Below are 18,325 nucleotides of genomic sequence, written 5' to 3'. Positions count from 1 at the left end.
AGCAGTGTTTTATAAATGGTCCCTAAAATTTTAAACTAGGCAAAAAGACAAACACTATTACAAAGAAACCGACACAAAGCCAAGAACGGGAAACCATAAAAAAGTCTGGAAGTGAAATGAAGGAGGAAACATAAAATTGAAACAACTTTGGAATAACTGTGAAAGTCAATAAATAGTCAAAACAAATGTGTCACGTATGGTTCTGTGAAAACTTTGGCTCTGTAAGAGCCATTCAGTTCATTCAGTTCAGTTATAAAATTCAATATTTTCAGGAGATTTCAGGACTTTGTTCACTTGAAAACATGACGAAAGTGTCACTTACATAATCTCCCACTTAAATACGTTAACTTTTCCCCCTGTAAATAGCCTAGCCCATAACAAGCCGAGCAACAAATGACCGAGCCTCCCACCCTCCATTTTTCTGATGTTACAAAGGACACTACACATCACCCGCAAACTGTGAAAAGAAACCTAGTAATCTGGCAACCTGCGTGAAACAGACTAGGGATGCACATGATGTAAAATCAGACCCGTCTATGCCCGTTAAGAGGAACACACCCACTGACACAGCCTACATGAACTCAACGTACCATGCTTTCCTCTAGAGATGTCCACATACTGGCAGAGTCTAGGATGCGTGATTGTCTTCAGTATTTGAAAGCGTCCCAGGATCTTTATGGAATTAGGGGTCAGAGGGAGCCCGTTGCTTCCGCACACATCATGTGGAAGAGCCGATGCGAAAAAGGTGAAGGCTCCCAGCTGGGCGTCTCTCAAGGGGTGCATGATAGCTGCACTGTCCTGCTCAGACAACACAATGACTCTCTTCAAACCTGGGTGCTGAAAGTGTCTTGACACACTGTGTTACCTAATAAGCCAGCATCCTGCTGTCTTTATCGAGGGGCGACATATATATTAATTCAGGCCCCTCTCCCGCCGTGTGAGCTGATAGCTAGCTAGTTAGCTAGCTAGCTAAACTAGCGTGTGGCTAAATTACAAGATAGGACAATGCAATGGTACGCTACCACATCTGGGTTGTAATTTTACCAAACACGTTATTCACGGAAAAGGCAGTGGAGCCAGCTAACCAGCAAGCCCAATTACTGCAAACATGGGGTTAGCTAAATTGCTAGCTAGACAGATAGAAATATGTCAATGAAATGATGCCAATGATACACGACACACAACTCATGATGGATGGCCCTTTCTATCGGGTGTTTTACTTACGGTTAAAGATAACAATTCCTCATTACCCCCAATATGAGAGTTACACAGACTGTCCTGTCTGTGTTACCACTGGTTGCGCCCCTTGTTTTTCTCTTCTGAAACCTTTTAGTCTGCTAAGGAAGGGGATCTTGCAGCAGCTCAGCAGAATTTAAATTTTACGTCATCTCTCCGCGCCGAGTCTGCGGTCTTATGTGGAGTAGTTAGCAGGAAGTGTTTTCTCCTACAAGAAACTTAACGTGAACGAAGCGTTATATTAAAAAACGCTGGCTAATGTTTGCCTGCAGGTGTACTCTGTGGTCAGCTAACTCACCACGATTTGTTGTCGTCACGATATTTAGCTCGCTGGCAAATTAAATACCGAGCTAGAGGGATATGCCGGTCATTAGAGCTAGCTAACAGCCATGATTAGCTAATATAGTGTCATTCGCCAATATAGGTACCTAGAGCAGTTTCATCAATTGAATTGTACTGTGGTAACGTATATATAAGTATAAGTAAAAAAGTTTGATATTTTCGACTGTGTGTGCATGTTAATTTCACACTGTGGGGGGATGACAAATACGGCCGCTCGACTTTGAACTAGGCAATTATGTCTGAGCCTGAACAAAAATGTAATGGTCTGTATTTTCTTCCGAGCCGGAATTCACGATGTATTTTATAAAATTTCGTGTATTGTATTTTTTCTTTCTTTAATTATTTCAGATCTACCCAATCTGATTGTATTTATTTAAACTCGTAAACTGTTATTCGGGCGTTTTAGGGACAGCTGTTTGACTTTTGCATGTGGGGCTTTCGCGTAGACAGACATCTGTGAACGTGCGTGCTGATCGGCAGCACTGGTGCCCTTTAATGTGAGTAGTAAAACTGCAAAAAAATTGTCTGTTCACTTTATATTGATATCTTGTGTGTCGACATTGGTTTTGCACATTTTTCCATTGTCAAATGCTGTTTTAAGAAGACAATTTAATACACACGATGACTGAGATTTCGAGAAAGATGACTTTTTTCCCAGAGAAAGAGAAAGAGAAAGAGAAAGATCGCTGTTTTCTGTTTGCTTACTACCATGGCAGTTGTGCTTGATCTTTCGTTAAGAGATTTGGGGCCGTGATCTGTTGAAAAACGGCGATAACTCAGCCAGAAAATGCCAGTATGCTAGTATGGTAGTAGTTTGATAGTAAGACGTACCACCATTTTGCAAGCTAGCTAATCTAATCTACCTTCTACTGCATACTTTCCCCAGTATTGCATAAACGTTGCATCATCGTAAATGTCTTTGTATTTAAATTCGGTGGCTGGACAGCTTGCCTATTAGATGACGTTAGCGAAACTGGTACAGATAGCTAATTGACGTTATCAGTGTTGGGGAGCCAATTAACATCATCTTCAGGTGTCTGAGGAGCTGAGGTTTGACTGTCAGCCACTGAGAAATCATGTCAAAGCACAGGCAGTTCGAAATGTGGCAGTGCATTCATTGCAGTGAGTCATGCTTCAAGTTGGTTCAAGGTTTCTAATTTGCGTTTGTTGCTGAATTAAGACCGTATTGATCACCAAGAATGGCGACTCTCCTCATGAATTTAAGTGGGCGATTACTCAGGATTGTGGAAGATGTTGCAAAAGAATTATTCGTTGCGCTTTGATGAAAAATCACCCAGCCTGTCCAAGGCAGGTTTTCAGCCAAATCAGCAACTATTTGTAGGAAGCCATTATGTCTGGATAAACATTGACGTCATGGCATAAGATAAACCACCAAGAAGCAATATTTCATGTGTTACTGGTTCCATCGTAACAGCCAAACTATAATTTTCCGTTGTATTAATTTGGAAGGAAGCATAATCTGTTGTCATTCTAAAGATGATACTACATGATCAGCTTCTCTTGCGTCAAGGGAGGTCAAAGCTAGATTTCTGAAAGTGTTTCTTTAATATTCAAATCCTTCAGTCCAGCTGTGTTCTAAAACACATTTGTATTGACTCTGTAGCCTGTTTCGTGGTTATGACGCCAGTGGCGTCAACAGCAGTGGAGGCTGGCAAATAACTACCCAATGAAAGCTTACACGATGCCGCAAATTGGTAAAACTCGGTGGTGAAAGAAGACACTTGCATGCTTCTGAAAGCCTAAACTCTGACGCAGTTTGCAGACTCGTGTCTTTGGCTTGCCTCATCTCCAGCGTGAGACAAATTTAATAACTTGCCGTTAAGAACAGCGCATCCAGGAGAGTTTTCGCTTCTCCGCACTGTCTTTATAGGAGAAGGCTGTTGATTTCCCTTTTATTCCTCGAGTCTCTTGGTCATTATCAGTATGGAATCTGTGCTAATACTTCATGGCCAGGCAGTTTGTTTTGGCAACGTAAGGACAATGTGTTTCGTGAGATTCGTCAATTAATATGAGCTAAATCAATATCACAAATTTAAAATATTTTGCTACATATTGCAGTATGTGGCTTTGAAATTATTGTGACACCCTGCAAATAAATTCCCAGTGGATGATTTGTAAAGTATTTCGTTATCTTCTAATAATAACGGGCTAGATTAAAAACACACGGGAATTTGATATTTGATGTTTTATCCTGTTAGTCTATGATAAAATTAAAAAATGGCAGAGAGAGCACGGTCTGATTTTGTTATAGTGTTTACTTATATACATGCATAGGCAGTGGGGAAAGTGATATCCATTGGTTCTTAGGTTTCCTCTCAGTCAGAATAGTGCAGTGGGTAGTGGTGGTGGAAGGCATGTGTCTGTGTGCACATGTGTCTGTGGACTTAGGCTAAAGGCATGCCGGCCATGTTAGAATAAAAGAGAGTGCTCAGGACTCCAGGGACTTCACAGCTTTCTCTCAGGGCATGTCCTCCTCAGCAGAGCTTGACTGACTGCTTATTTATCTGAGTGCCTGTTTCTGGTCAGGTATGTGTCCTGCCACCAGTTCTCTGATAAATACGCCTAATATTTTGAGATGGTCTCTTGTGCCTGCCTACATAGCGTGTATTTCTTTTTTTGGTTGTTGTTGTTAAAAAGACGATCAAACTGGTTGTCTTGTGATTGTTACATTTCAGGCAGTAGCTCCATGGACGTTAGGCTCAAAATCCAAAAGCCTTTTATTTTTAGGCCAGCACTGTGGTCACTGGGGACACGGAATAAGATTCAGAGCAGCTGCTGTCTGTCAGTTTAGCACCATCGTGTCCTTGACTGTCCATCTCACTTGCACGCTTTCTGGGTCTCACATGCGACTGCCACCATTTGACAACGCGGTCTACTCGGCTCATTCATTTTCACTGTAGCATATCAAGTGTGTGCGAATATGCAAAATTGAACTAATTTCCCTCTCAGTTGATTGCTGATCTGCAAATCCATCCATTTGAGTTGTATCCGTTCTTACATATTTGCATTCTGAAAAGGGTTTTTTTTTTCTGTCTGCGAGGGGTATTTTTGCAAGTGTAAACACAGCAGATTCCCATGTGCTGTGCTTTAGGATATGCATAACAATAACTGAATAAAGGTCCACATTTAAGCTGGCAGACCTCTTGCTGTATAGTATCATAATTACCTTTGTTGAGACGTTCAATACAAACAAATCTCATGTATATATATATATGCATGTTGTTGACCCTGGAGCACTGTGTCTGAGTGTGGGACCCACAGCATTGTGCTGGCATCAGCTGCCCTCCCTCCATCTAAATGGAAACAGCGCTGCCCTGCGCTCGTAAACGCTTCCGCCGCCGGCCCCTTATAATTCATGTAGAGATTCAGAAATGGGGGGGCTTTTGATCGGCAGTATTATCAACTCCAGCATTGTCATGTTTCTAATTTCCTCATCTGAACTTGGGGGGGGGTTTAATCGAGAGCCAGTTTTCCAGTACCATCCCCCTGCGACGTGTCAGTCATTTCCTGCCACTTTCCTCAACCTTGTAAAAAAAAAAAAAAAAAATCCTTTTCTTCCTCTGTTCGGGGGGGGGGGGGGGGGGGGGGATTTGCCAAGCTCAACATGTCCAAGTCACTCATGGGCAGAGAGCTGGGAGCCAGCTGGTTCTGGGTTGAGTGGGACAGGCCTGTCGTCTGATACCTTTGAGAAAAAGGGACGAGTGAAAACATCAGTCTTGGTGGGCAGGGTAGAGAGAGGATCCAATGGGATGTCAGGAGGGGCCCGCGTTTAAAAGGGGAAAAAAAAAATCTGAGGAAAGATCAAAACATCTTGTTTTGTTTATGGTTATTGATCGCTATTTTTCTGTGTCAGTTCAGAATTTGGCTCAACCGTTTTGACCTAGAGCTTGTCAGAGCATTTATGTCTGATTCTATGCAGCTGTGCAAAGACACTGCTCTCTCTTCCTCTTTCCTCTTTCAGTTTGTGGAATAGTTGTGAATTGTTGATTAACAGTATGTTTTCCATACCTACGGTACCAGTCAAAAGTTTGGCCGCAGCTGATTAAGATAATGGGACACATGCATTCAAAGACATTTCGTTCTAAAGACTTATGCTTAAATGCTTTAAATTTGTTTCTTAGGCATCAACTTCACTATTTATATTTGTGTATGTATTCCTTCCAAAAAAATTTTTTTGACCACTTTGAAGAATATAATATGTAAGTTTTGATTTGCTTAACGCTTTTGTGGTCACGGCATAATTCCATTTGCATGATTTCATAGTTTTCCTTTTGTATTATTCAAAACTTTGGAAAAATAGTAAAAATAACAAAAAATCCTCCTATGAGTATGTGTGTCAAAAGTTTTGACTGGTACTGTATGAAATTATTTTTGGAGCCATTTTAAAATATGAATAGTGTTGCTTACTTGACTAGTATCCATGAGTAAATCCATGTACATACCAACATGTAAGCATAGCATGTCAAAAAAAAGTATTGAAAAAAATGTCTGAAGCGTTTATGGGAGGGCTAGGTAGATGACATGGTCAGAATGTAAGTTAATGTGTGTGAGACTGCTGTCAATCACTGGGTGTTAATGTGCCATTTTGTTGTGTCTTTTGCGGTGTGTCCCAGGTTCTTGGCACGTTCCCTCATCAAGATGTCGGGTCACAGTCCTTCCCTGGTCAGACTGGAGCAGAGGGCCGCTGAGGCAGACCAGATCATCGAGTACCTCAAGCAGCAGGTCCAGCTGCTCAAGGAGAAAGCCAGTAAGAGCCCGGCCCTGACAGGGAGCACAGACCTGCCAGTGAATCCGCTGCTTCACAGGGCTAACGGCAGTGACTTTAATATACCGCAAACAGTAACACCTTCAATCATGTGGTGTGTTAGGTGCTTACAAGCAACAATAATTGCTCATACAGAGACACATGAACAAGATGTTTTTAGCTGATGTTTATCATTGCTGTGAAAACAGTTTCAGGGTAAGAGTTGTTTGAATGTTACCTTGTTGCGTAGGTACTTTTAATTGCCTGTTGTCAGTCCTCAAAAGCTTGGCTCATGAGACCTGATGCTCACTGTGATTTTCAGACTTGCCAGAAATCACGGTTGCATTGCAGTGCATATTTGCTTGCAAGTGTAGGATGACTGATCTTCCCTTTCTAAAAAAAGGCTCATTTTCTTTTTCACTTTTTCATTAAAAGTTCAATGTCTGTTTCTGTGTATTTTTACCATATCTTAACATTAAAATATTACTTGATAATTGAACATTTTAAAACCTCCTCACAGACTCATTTTCTGTTATAAATGCAAAATGAATTGAAGATGATAACAGGTTCAGATGACTTATTTCAGTGATCTCAGTGAACGCACCTGCCAGTTTAACTCAGAAAGCACTGATGTAACACCCCATAGAGACAGTGTGTAATCAACCCTGACCCTTATAAAGGGTGAAAAAGGGAGATGGTCTTTTCAGGGGAATACAGGCCGACTATGGTGGTGTTATTAGAAACCATGGAATTGACTGGAGCCTGTCCAACACAGTTGTGCAGGCCACAGTGCGAGAGGAGAAGAAGCTCCTTGTGGAAAATGCCAAGCTGAAGAGGGACATCGAGGAACTGAAAAAACAGCTGCTGGAAAAGGAAAAGAGGAGAGGAGGTGAGTCCCAGTCGCATCGCAGACTCGCACAATGAGGTCACGCAAGCGCATGTCCCATGCTGTTACATCCAAAGAGTAGCGGGCAAGAGGCTGGCTCCCCTTGACAGTGCCTTGGAGAACAACCAGAAAACGGCATTACTGTTCAACTGCACTAACAGCCAGTGAAACAGTCACACTTTAACATTTAGGTGTAAATGGGCAGCTGGCGCTCCATGGTCTACCACAGAAGTACCATTGTGGCCAGCTGAGGTTAATTTTGTTCATTATGTAAATTTTAACATTGGAACCACTGTTGGAACTGGGTTTTTTTTTGTGCTTCCTATTATGTTGTTAAATGCTATTAAAGAATGAATTTGCGGGGCCCCATAAAATTCAACCATTTGTGCTTTTTAAAGCATGCAGCTGAAATGGCAAGTGTGCCTGTTAGGTGTGTGGGAAGGGGAAATTTGAATTAAATGCTTATTATGTGATTGTCCCGTGAGTGGTGCTGTCATATTCTGTCTCTGTTTTGCATTTCCTCACAGGGAAAAAACAGACCCTCTGATCATTAATACTGTAGTAATGATTACCAGAGGGTAAAGGTGGTGAAAGTTGTGGGTTAACAAACAGGCAATAACAGGCAATTTAGGCTTAATTTTCCTGTATTATTTTTTAACAAGCTGTAAAATGTATTCAGATATGTTGTGTAGTTCTTTACTTTTTGCACAGTGTATTCAGATATAGAATGTTTTTTTTTTCTTCTTTACACATTTCTTCTTGGGTGTGTACACATGATGAAACCCTTCAGAGGTGAACAGTGTTTAAGACAAAGGTTGATTGTGGATAAAAGTAGGATTTGTGTGGACAGGGTTCTTTTTCAAAAGAAAACACGGTTCTAAAATGTTGGCTCTTGAGCTGTAGTTTACAAAGCGGATTTGCACAATTGTTTTGAAGTTCAGGACTGTGTCCTTCTTTTCTGCTTTTTGCGCAGACATGATGTGATTTTCTCATCAAATTGTTTGCATCTCAAGGCCTTCCCTCCCATTGGGTCTATAAATAATCTTGTTCTGTATCATTTGGCTGAATTATGTTGCTGAAACCAATTAAGCGCACAAGAGAGACCTGACCATGTTCTCTCGCTATCATCTTCAGTTAAAATGATGGCACTCAAATGTGTTTATGTGCTTAGAAGTAAAGAATAAGTGTTTAGAAGTTACAGACTCTTGTCACTTCAGTTATTTTTGTCGTCTTTTCCCAAATTCTTGGTCCTTGTGCAATAGCAATGAAAAAGGATGTTAGTAATACATATAAGTTTCTATATTTTAGAGTTTTATCACACTTTTTTTATGTTTTTATTTATTTTGGGATACATGGTAGTGGCCTTGTTTGTCTTTGCTTGTATCACTATCACCTAACCAGCTTTTCTGGAGAAAGCATCTGCTCGTAATCCTCTTTCCACCCCAAGTACTGCAAGGCTCAGTTCTATTTAAAAAAGAGTCCATTTAAAAAAGAAAGAAATGTCCTTTTTGCTCTCTGAGTCCCCTCATTCTTTCCGCTGTTGGTTTTTTCAACGATGTATATGATGAACAGTAATTTCTCATTCGCCTTTTTAAATCCTCCTGCTCATTTTTGGATTTGAGTGTCAGGCATCTCTTCCTGGATCCACTGCCCCCGTCTTGAATTGAAAATTTCTTAACCTATCTTCTTACCTTCCTGTTCTTTTATCCTCTGTTGACTGTTCTACCTCTCATCAGCCTATCACTCTTTACCCTCACTGGTATATTCAGAATATTTCTCCATGTCCTTTCTCTCACTTTCTCTCTCACTTCTCTAACCCCCTTCCTTATAAAATATTTTACATGGTCTCTCATCCAGGCTTTTGTCTTTTCTTTCCATTATTAAGTAATTCCCTCAGTTCGCTTGCCTTTGTCTCTCCATTCTGCTCACATACATAATTCTGCTGCTCAGCATCTCACCTTTCCTGCTTCTCTCTCTTGGCCTGCTCTGTTGCAGAGGGGCTCTCTACTGATCTCCCATTACTCCCGTAAGGTTAAAAACATTTGTTCTCACTTACACTGTTAACTGTCCTGCCCCTTGGACCACATCCCTTCATTTCCTCTGCACATCTACCGCTGTATAACCGCTTTCTTTCATTTAGGTTTCTATATATTTTCCCTTTACAAAGGCTGTTCAGCTTTTAAAAATATGAAGCGTGTTGTGTGATGTGATCTTTATATGTTTTCATTTGTTTTTTAGTTGTGATATAATGCACCATAATTGTTTTGCAGAGTGCAAAGCAGCTTTGATCAGGGCGTCTGCCAAATGGAATAATTGAATACAGGAGTTTTAAAAAAAAAAAAAAAAAAAAAAGAACAAACTGTGATCTTGTTCATAAGCCAACTGTACATTTAAAAAGCTGGAACGGCATATTTGCATGGCATTTCAAAGTTCTGCCCAAGACATTGAGGGGGTTCCAGAGGGCTGTGACGGGGGTAATTTCCATCTGTACGGGTGTCTGTTGTGAAGCGATGAGCGCTCACTGCCCCTTCTCCATGTCCCTGTGTTGTCCCTGCAGTGAGGGAGGTGGCCATGCCCTCCGGAGAGCCCTCTGTCCAGTGCACCCCCAAATCAGCTGCTCCAGAACCAGTCGCCCCTGCTGCCCCTGCCGCTCCTGCCGCTGCCAACAAAGACACGCCCCCCAAAGACAACGAGGGGAAGAAGAAGAAGCCAGAAAAGAAGGGTAAGGCACCGCGAAAACAAAGACGGCAGTTGTGTTGAAATAGCAGGCCTTTGGCTTCCCTCCTTCTTCTGCAGTACCAGTGTACCTTGTGGCTTTTTTTTGAGACTCCCTGGTCTTAAACTAAGGGCCAAAGACTTTTGAGAGGCTTTCACATGTCATATTTTATTTTAGATTCCAGGGGAAAATGCCCTGTTTCAGCACCATTAGAGCCGGATTTAAACTGCGTGGTGGTTTTCGCAGTTGAATACATTTACAGCTTCTTGAGAAATCGCCTTCATTTAAGGACACGGCAGCTTGTCATTATTCCAGCTTTTCCATTAGTGTTTGGCTCGCGTCATTCGATACTTTCCCTTGACTTTTCAGTTGATACGTTTTGTATCATTATTCCGGCCTCGGGTTTTTAAGCCGGCTATTTTTGCAAAGGTAGATTGGGTGATGACACCAGCCTGCGTCTCTTTCCTGAGCGATGGATGGTACGATTGACTGGAACACACAGGGTGGGGGTGATGTCAAGGGAAAAAATGACTTCTGAGGGAACGAGAACAGTTTCAGGGGGGTTACAGTGCATAGCTATGGGTTGGATTCACCTTTGCATAAAGTGTAACATAGTGTATCATCACATGCAGAGCAGCAATAGACAGATATGTACAGTGAAAAGCACTTTTTGTAATTGTGTTAAAATTTGTGAAGCAGAAGGAGAAAAATATCAAAACATGCATTTATAGATGTAAGAGGTGTGCAGTGCTGCTGTTGTAGAAGCTAGGTAATTGAACATATAGGAAAGCGTTAATAGAGAAAGTGAGTAATGGTTTGGGACTCGAAGACTGAAAGTAGAAGAGGGAACATGCACTTTTCAGTTTGCCTGAAAAGAAACGGCAGATTGAAGTCTTTGCTAGAAGGCCTATCCATGGTAAAAGACTGGTGAAATGAGCCAGCTGTCATTCTGGCGCACTCTGTCTATCTACCATCTGTGAAACACACTTACATTGCATGAATTTTAATAAATTCAGTTTCCCAGACATGCAATGTGTATATCAACACTCACAGAAACAACACAGAAATGTGTAATTTTTCAGAGGATAACAATTTGATCGCAAAATGTTTTTTTTTAATATTCAAACGGCACAAAAGTGGGAATCTTAAAATAAACCTAGAAAGAGTTCATCGTAAAATAATAAAGGTTTAAGTTTAATTAAAAAGCAATCGTAGCCAAGAAAGAGAGTTCATGCATAGAGAGCTGAAATTCAATTTGAAAACTTTAGTTTGTCAGTAAGTCTTTGACATGATTCAAGCTGCATCTGAATTAGCTGAATGACCTGATGTGAAACTTGCATTGCTTTGAAATCGCGTGTAAAATACAGTGTGCTTACAGGGATTCCTTTCAGCTTGAAGTTGATTTTTATGTGTTGCTTTTGACATTGTTCAGTTCAGTGTGCAGTGTCTTTGAACGGCTGAGTGGCATACATGTAGAATATACAAGACGAGTGTATATTTTACACACTTGTAGAAGTGTGTATGAGTAAAGTACTTGGAATAGTACTTTACTCACACACACTTCTACAAGTGTGTAAAATATACACACAAAAGTAACCATGGAGTGCAACTGCGTTAGAGATGATATTTGGTCATTCCTACTGTGTGTCAGTTGGTCTGCAAGGTTCAAGGCGTGATGCGTACAACTTCTCTCTAACAGCAGAAGAACCGAATAAAGTGTGGTAAATTAAGAATTTGCGCAATTTTGCTTAAGGGTGTTCTCATTTATCCTAGATGAATGGTATTGAGAACATGTGCAGGCCAGTTATAACGCACTTGGCCAGCTGAGAGGTGGTTCTCAGCAAGTTCAGTTGAATGATGAAATTGTCTTTTAATTTGACTTGTTTTTAAATGCAAATTCATTAATATTTTCCATCTTATTAAATGTGCTCTGTCCTCACCATAGATGTCACAAATCATCTCACAAATGTGTTTTTCAGATATTGTATAAAGACGTGCTTTTTTTTTCTTATTAAAAACTGTGTTTAGCGTCTCTGTGTTCCAGATGTCAAACTGCTGGTGATAAGTGGTGTATGTGGCATGTTCTTTTTCCCACAAGCACTGTTAATGAAAGGTGGGATTTAGGGGTGTGTGAAAGGATACCAGTTTCTCATACCTGGTGTTATCCATGTCCATGTCTGTCATCCAGTTGGCTTGCATTTGGACGAAATTATAGATGACCGTCCACGGCCACAAATCCAGGCACTTAAGAAGGGAAAATGTGCCCCATGTTAAATGTGCTCCAATTATATAGAAAATAGTCATTGGACTTGCAAGCAGTTGCAAAACTGTTATCAATATTGATATTCCATTTTCAGCTTTTCAGAATCCCCTATGGTCACATTGCTGTTGAATGCCTTTGGAGATTGGAAAATCACATGGAGTTTTTTTTTTTTTTTTTCCCTCTCAGATTTGTTTTCAAATTTTAAAAGTTGGACGAGGCAGATGTGGCTGCTAAGCGTAGTTTCCAAACGCCCATAAAAATGCGTTTGAATAAGACCTAAGGGAGCTGTATCGAAACGCCAAAACAGCCATAAGGACCTACATTAATGCCATTGAAAATTAACTACCGGTAGACTCGTAGACAGACTGTAGCCATTACACGCCACACCAGCCCTGCAAATCTGCGGTGAACTCCAGTAATGTGCAGCCCTGGTTTATGAACCGTGCTTTATACTGAAAGGGGCCGTAATGGTGCGTTAAAGCGGAGAATAACGGAGGCCTTCTGGGTAACGCAGGCGACAAGAAGGAGAAGGACAAGAAGCAGGCCGTGGGGGCAGAGGAGGAGGCCCGGGTGGACGTGTCCCGCCTGGACATGCGCGTGGGCAGGATCGTCACGGCCGAGAAGCACCCCGACGCCGACTCCCTGTACGTGGAGCAGGTGGACGTGGGAGAGGCCGTGCCCAGGACGGTGGTCAGCGGATTAGTCAAGCACGTGCCCCTGGACCAGGTACTGTTCAGATGTGTAGCAGGCAGTGTGCTCAGGTTGTGTGTGTCTGTGTGTGCCCCTCTGACATGCATGCATGTGCAGTATCCATATATGCAATGATCATATACGCGTTGTTTTTCTCGCTCCTTCAGGATTGATGTGAGATGAGACCTCCCAGCAGTCAGCTCATAAGATGATTTAATGAGCTTCATTATCATTGCAGCAAGTCAGAAAGATGTGGAGGCTTCGGCAAAGGGCATCAGTACTGAATTTGTAAAATGTGTGTTATGGAAAGGCTGTGAAAGCTTTCCGTTCCAATGAGAAGATCTGCGGACCAAGCGCGCCCATCATTAGCATTCTGAATTTGACACACAAATCCTTTAATGTTTCAGGCCTCTCCTTCCCTTGTGCAGTTTGTTACTGGTGGTGGGGGTTATGGATCAGACATATGGTGGAAATCACTTTGACCTTTTCATGTGCTCATTAAGCTCAAATGCAGAGAAATGAAAGATGAGTATCTTGATTTATAAAACAAAGCATATTATAAACCATATGGTTCTGAGACACGCTCATTATAGTATTCTCAATTATAAAACATTGTAGCTACCGGCGGTAGTGATTAACTTATTTTATGAAAAGCAGCTCAACCATTTAGATTCTGAGAGCATATTTTTTAAAGGATTTAAATTAAGCAGCTGTAGGTATGTGGTTGGTTTAGCAATGTAGTTTAAAGCTTATCCTTTGATTTCTTCTAGCACAGAAGTTGGGCCCAACTTCTTTGTCCATTATTTGAGTGTAGGTTCCTGAGATTGACCCCAGGATTGATTTGCTAACGGTTGTTATTAGCTTAAGCTGTGCAATAAGAAAAAGGCAGTTTGTTCTGTCTGAGCAGGGGCCTATAGGACCCCATTGCTCCATGGTGAAGAGTTTGCTTCTCATGTTCAGTAGATGAAAACCAGGTGCAAAATGAATTGTCTGCCACTGCAATTCACAGTCACTGTATTGGCTGGTACCGGCCATCGCTGCAGCGGAATGAGATGGTGTCAGCAACACCTAATACGGAACAGCTAACAATGCAGACGACTCTTTTGTGATGAGCGCAGGTCACATGTGCTGGTTGTTAGACCTCCAGCCATTAGCACCAGTCACAAGCCAGCCTCCAGCATACCAACAGCACAAAGGCATTCTCTTGATCTCTTAGTTTTGACAATCACAATCTTCAGGGCAGAGTCTTCAAACCCTTCATGGTAAAACCGCTGTGTGCTGTTTTTCAAGGTCGAAAATCTTGGATGACCAACACAACATCAACAGAAGATCAGAGAGAACAAGCTAGAGGGCCCAAGGCTATCAATGTGACGGATCAGAATCCTCATTTATTATGAAAATAAAACAAACTGTTGAACAGCTTTGGGCCTGGCATGGCCCTTTTACCATTCATCTTAATTTGGAGTATAGCATTTATATATATTTTTTTTTTTCCTTAATGTGAGATTATATTTCTAGATGTCTGTGAATGGTATGTTAGAATGATCTGCTTCCTGGATGGTCTCTTGTATAAGTCCCCTGTTAAAGATTATAGATGTTCCCACTCAGAACTCCCCAGAAGTCTTGCCAGCATACCCCCCTGGAATACCAGGAACACCAGTCACCTCGGGCACATTGAATCCATCATTGATGGGTGTGAGCCATTCTCTGCCTAGCATACAGATGGCATCATTTGACCTTTTCTTCCTGTAATAAACTCATTATTCTTTAATTAATGGAAGTCTCCATTGAATGTGCTCCCACTGGCACATGCAATGTGGATATTTCTTCCACATGTGTTTTTAACAGGGGATGAATGGGTGGGGACTTTATGCACTGCAAAATCTTGAGCGTTCTGTTTTCTATACGTCTGAGATTGGACGCAACACTTTTGCTTTGGAATGTGTCAATACCTGTACAGTTCCAACAAGAACCTATCCGTGTCAGAAGTCTAATTCCTAACTTTACCTAAGACTTTGAGGGTATTCACTTTTGCTCAGATGGGGTATAGGCATATATTGATTGAATGCATAGCTGTATTGTGGGACACTGTTTCTCTTTTAATCGCAATAGATGCAAAACCGGATGGCGGTGCTGCTGTGTAACTTGAAGCCGGCCAAGATGAGGGGCGTGGTTTCCCAGGCCATGGTGATGTGTGCCAGTTCCCCAGACAAGGTGGAGATCCTGGACCCGCCCAGTGGAGCCGTCCCTGGGGACAGGGTCACCTTCCAGGGCTTCCCAGGTAACTATCCTCCTCCTCTCTGTCTCTCACCTGCTCCACAACCACATAAACTGTATGCGCGTGAGGCGGCGTGCAAATGTAGACATACCCCTTTGCTGTTGAACGTCAGCTGCATGAATTTGGTGTTGGAACAAATTTGGTGATCATGGCTGCAAGGAAAATGACTTTTCAGGAATTAGGACAAAGAAAATCGTACAGATTTTCCAGATTATGTCCTTATAGCCCGACGGACCATGTAATATGGCCAGATGAGGTGAGTTGAGAAGAAGCCCCAATGAATTATGGAGGAGGGCATGTTTTGCTTTGGTGTTGACTGACATCTTCTGGTCCTGGTGCCTTCGGTAGAACTGAGGGAAAGACTGAGGCATATCTATATCAGGACATGTAGGCTCCAAAAGCCTTCCCTCTGCTAAAATGATTAAGAATGGTTGACAATGAACATTCCAGCATGGTAACGATCCAAAGCAGTTCACCAAGAAACGTGAAGGATCTGGAGGAAGTAAGCCAGGAGGTGTCAAACGCTCCTCCAGAGAAGCTACAGCAGGTTGCAAGGAACATTTTTACAGTGGGATCAAACTCAGTGGGATGAGGGATGCACAAATGGTTGATCACAGGGGTGTTAAGAAATTTGATCATTGTGCAAGTTTTTCTAACGTATACTGCTGTTCTGTGCTGTGTTGGATTTATTAGAATATTCTCATTTATTCATGTTAAAATACTTCCTGTACTAAAGCCATTTCATTGAACAAAAGTATTAATAATTTTGGAGGCCATTATACGCAAACCACTGGAAGCTGATTGGGAATAGTCCCAGGAGTCGTAGAATTCAGGTATTCTCCCATGTGACTACTTACTATCATGAGTTTAACCTCTGCATGGGATAGTAACTGTACTTCACACACAGCGTATTTATAATGAATTTGTTTTTCAACATAGAACCTGTAGAATGTGCTAGCAGAATGTAAAACAGGACGATTAATTGGGAACAAACCGCCTTAACAAAAATGTACCTTTTCGCCGTACATCGGGATATGTGAAATGTGGGCTTTCACTATTTTAAATGGTCTTTTCTTTTTGCCAGAAACTGAGTTCTCAGTGTTTTCTGCTTTGAAGTGCATGTTTGTGAAGCTGCACTGAAGATCAAAAGAAACTATCATAAATTGATTGTCCATGACACAGTGATATGCTCAATTGACTTTGCATGTTGTGAAAATCAAGAAAGCAAAACACAGATGGGAACTATGTAAGCAACAGGTTAAATTGCCTCATCACTGTCTAATGAAGTGAAGTAGCTCTTACACAGCAGTCATTCATGTGAGTGTCCCACAGCCATTCATGAATGTTTAAGAACACGCATGCAGAAATGGTGAGAAATTATTATTCATGCTCAGTACATGTCAGACCCTTAAATGAATTTTGACTATAAACTGAGCAGAACTTTATCAAAGAAATCACAGAAAAATGTCCATGGGTGTGTCCATATAGACAGTGCTGACTGCAGGGTTTTGTAGTGTTTTTTCCCTTTCAAACAATGGTCTTGTGTATGTACATTTGCCAAATTGCCATGATATTGTGGCAATTCCAAAACTGCAAATGCTAAACCGCATGTCTTTCAAATGTTAATGTGAAGTGAACATAAATGTGATAGTGATTAAGCTCCAAGTCTTTGAGGCTCTAAAATATGGTGGGATTAGCAGAACAAAAAGATTGGGAGTGCATGGTTGCTTGAGAACAATAACAAGTGTGGAGTTTCCTGTGGAGCCTGATTTGGGAGTGTCCGTCAGAGAACGTTACTGTGACATCACCCCCACTTTCATCTCCGCAGTGTTCGGCTTGTGATTCTTCCTCGAGCTGTTTGTTTTATGAGAGATTCCTCTGCCAAAGACCGTTTTTTTTTTTTTTTTTAAAGACTTCTCATGCATGGGAGCCCGTTTTTTGGTGGCCCACGCGCAACATGTGTTGGGGGGGAATTTCCCGTTCTCGTTTCCATCTGTTCCATACACAACCATAGCGTTAAACCGGGCAGAGGTGGCGAGCACTCTCAACAGGATGTTTCCAGCTAAGACCATGTGCCATGACTCAAATCCGTTATTACTGGAATCTCTCTGTGTGTAGGTGAGCCGGACAAAGAGCTGAACCCCAAGAAGAAAGTTTGGGAACAGGTCCAGCCTGACCTGCGCACCAATGACCAGTGCGTAGCCACCTACAAGGGGGCGGCTTTCGAGGTTGCTGGGAAGGGGATCTGCAAGGCCCAGACCATGAGTAATAGCGGGATCAAATAATTGAGCCGGCCACACCTTGCAAAACAAACAAGTTCAAATGTGACCTCGTCAGTGATGATGAAGGAATGTACCGGATCCTTAATAAAGATTTTGCAAATTACAATAATTTGCTTGAGGCTTTTTCTGTTCAGAAATTTTTCTGTTTTTTTTTCTTTTTTTTTTTTTGGTTGAGAATGAATATTATGGTGTTTTTGCCAAGATAAGTCAGACTGCTATCAGTGCCTGTTCCATGAACATGCCTTCACCATTTTAACTTGTCATGAACATGCCATGAACACACCTTAAGCAGTTTAACTTGTCAGTTAAACTGTTATTTGTAAAAGTATTGTGTTAGAGCTGTAAAGGATTGTATTTAGTGTCCCAAAACAATTGTTGGATAGTACGTCATAACTCACAGTCATGACACATGCTTGGCTTACTGTCCCATTGTCTAGTGCTTTATTTTACCCTCTCAAAAGACACAAATTGCATTCAGACGTGTCAGTTGAACACAGTGCAGACAGCTCTTGCCTCCAGTTCAATTCCACAGTGGAGCCTGATTTACATGTCATTTATGCTTTCTTCAGATCAATAGTAATTAAACAAATGAAGATGACTTAAACATGTGTCGAGCTGGGATGGAGCTGTGTTGTAGATGGATGGTGTGTTGTGGATGTAATTGTGTGTCCTGGCTGAATCATGAGTTCCATTTGTGCATTATACCACTTGCATTTGTGTCTTCTGACATTTGTTTTTCAATGCAATTTGATGATGTGCCGACACCTAAAAGTGGCCTTTTTTTGGCTCTGTTGTTGAAATTTAATTTAATTATTTATTCATTTATTTTAATTTATCCATTTAAAATCCTATTCACCCCTCTGAACT

General features: G+C 41.5%; 2 protein-coding genes across 3 annotated transcripts in view; one reads left to right on the top strand and one right to left on the bottom strand.

Annotated features, from left to right (window-relative positions):
- Positions 1–1,801, bottom strand: part of tbck (TBC1 domain containing kinase) — a 54,770-nt gene extending 52,969 nt beyond the window's left edge. The window contains exons 1-2 of one of the 2 annotated variants that reach the window (XM_036516790.1): positions 1,225–1,801; positions 591–798 (exon numbers count right to left, since the gene is read on the bottom strand). In XM_036516790.1, the coding sequence (XP_036372683.1) occupies positions 591–783 (193 nt within the window). In that variant the 5' untranslated portion in view covers positions 784–798; positions 1,225–1,801. The remainder of the gene's footprint in view (positions 1–590; positions 799–1,224) is intronic. The other variant, XM_036516792.1, reaches the window with a different exon arrangement.
- Positions 1,802–1,984: 183 nt separating this feature from the next.
- On the top strand, positions 1,985–17,564 carry aimp1a (aminoacyl tRNA synthetase complex interacting multifunctional protein 1a). Its single transcript, XM_036516793.1, has 7 exons — positions 1,985–2,075; positions 6,213–6,346; positions 7,119–7,232; positions 9,787–9,951; positions 12,723–12,934; positions 15,011–15,179; positions 17,295–17,564. Coding segments are annotated over exons 1-7 (963 nt in total). The 5' UTR covers positions 1,985–2,073; the 3' UTR covers positions 17,462–17,564.
- Positions 17,565–18,325: the final 761 nt, after the last annotated feature.

This window comes from Megalops cyprinoides, chromosome 22 (assembly GCF_013368585.1).
Source record: "Megalops cyprinoides isolate fMegCyp1 chromosome 22, fMegCyp1.pri, whole genome shotgun sequence".
NCBI classification, from domain to species: Eukaryota; Metazoa; Chordata; class Actinopteri; order Elopiformes; family Megalopidae; genus Megalops; species Megalops cyprinoides.
This window is presented reverse-complemented; position numbering and strand designations above follow the sequence as displayed.

Coding starts and splice junctions, on each gene's coding strand:
- aimp1a (XM_036516793.1), top strand. Junction 7,233..9,786: donor AAAGGAAAAGAGGAGAGGAG/GTGAGTCCCAGT, acceptor TTGTCCCTGCAG/TGAGGGAGGTGGCCATGCCC. Junction 9,952..12,722: donor GAAGAAGCCAGAAAAGAAGG/GTAAGGCACCGC, acceptor TGGGTAACGCAG/GCGACAAGAAGGAGAAGGAC.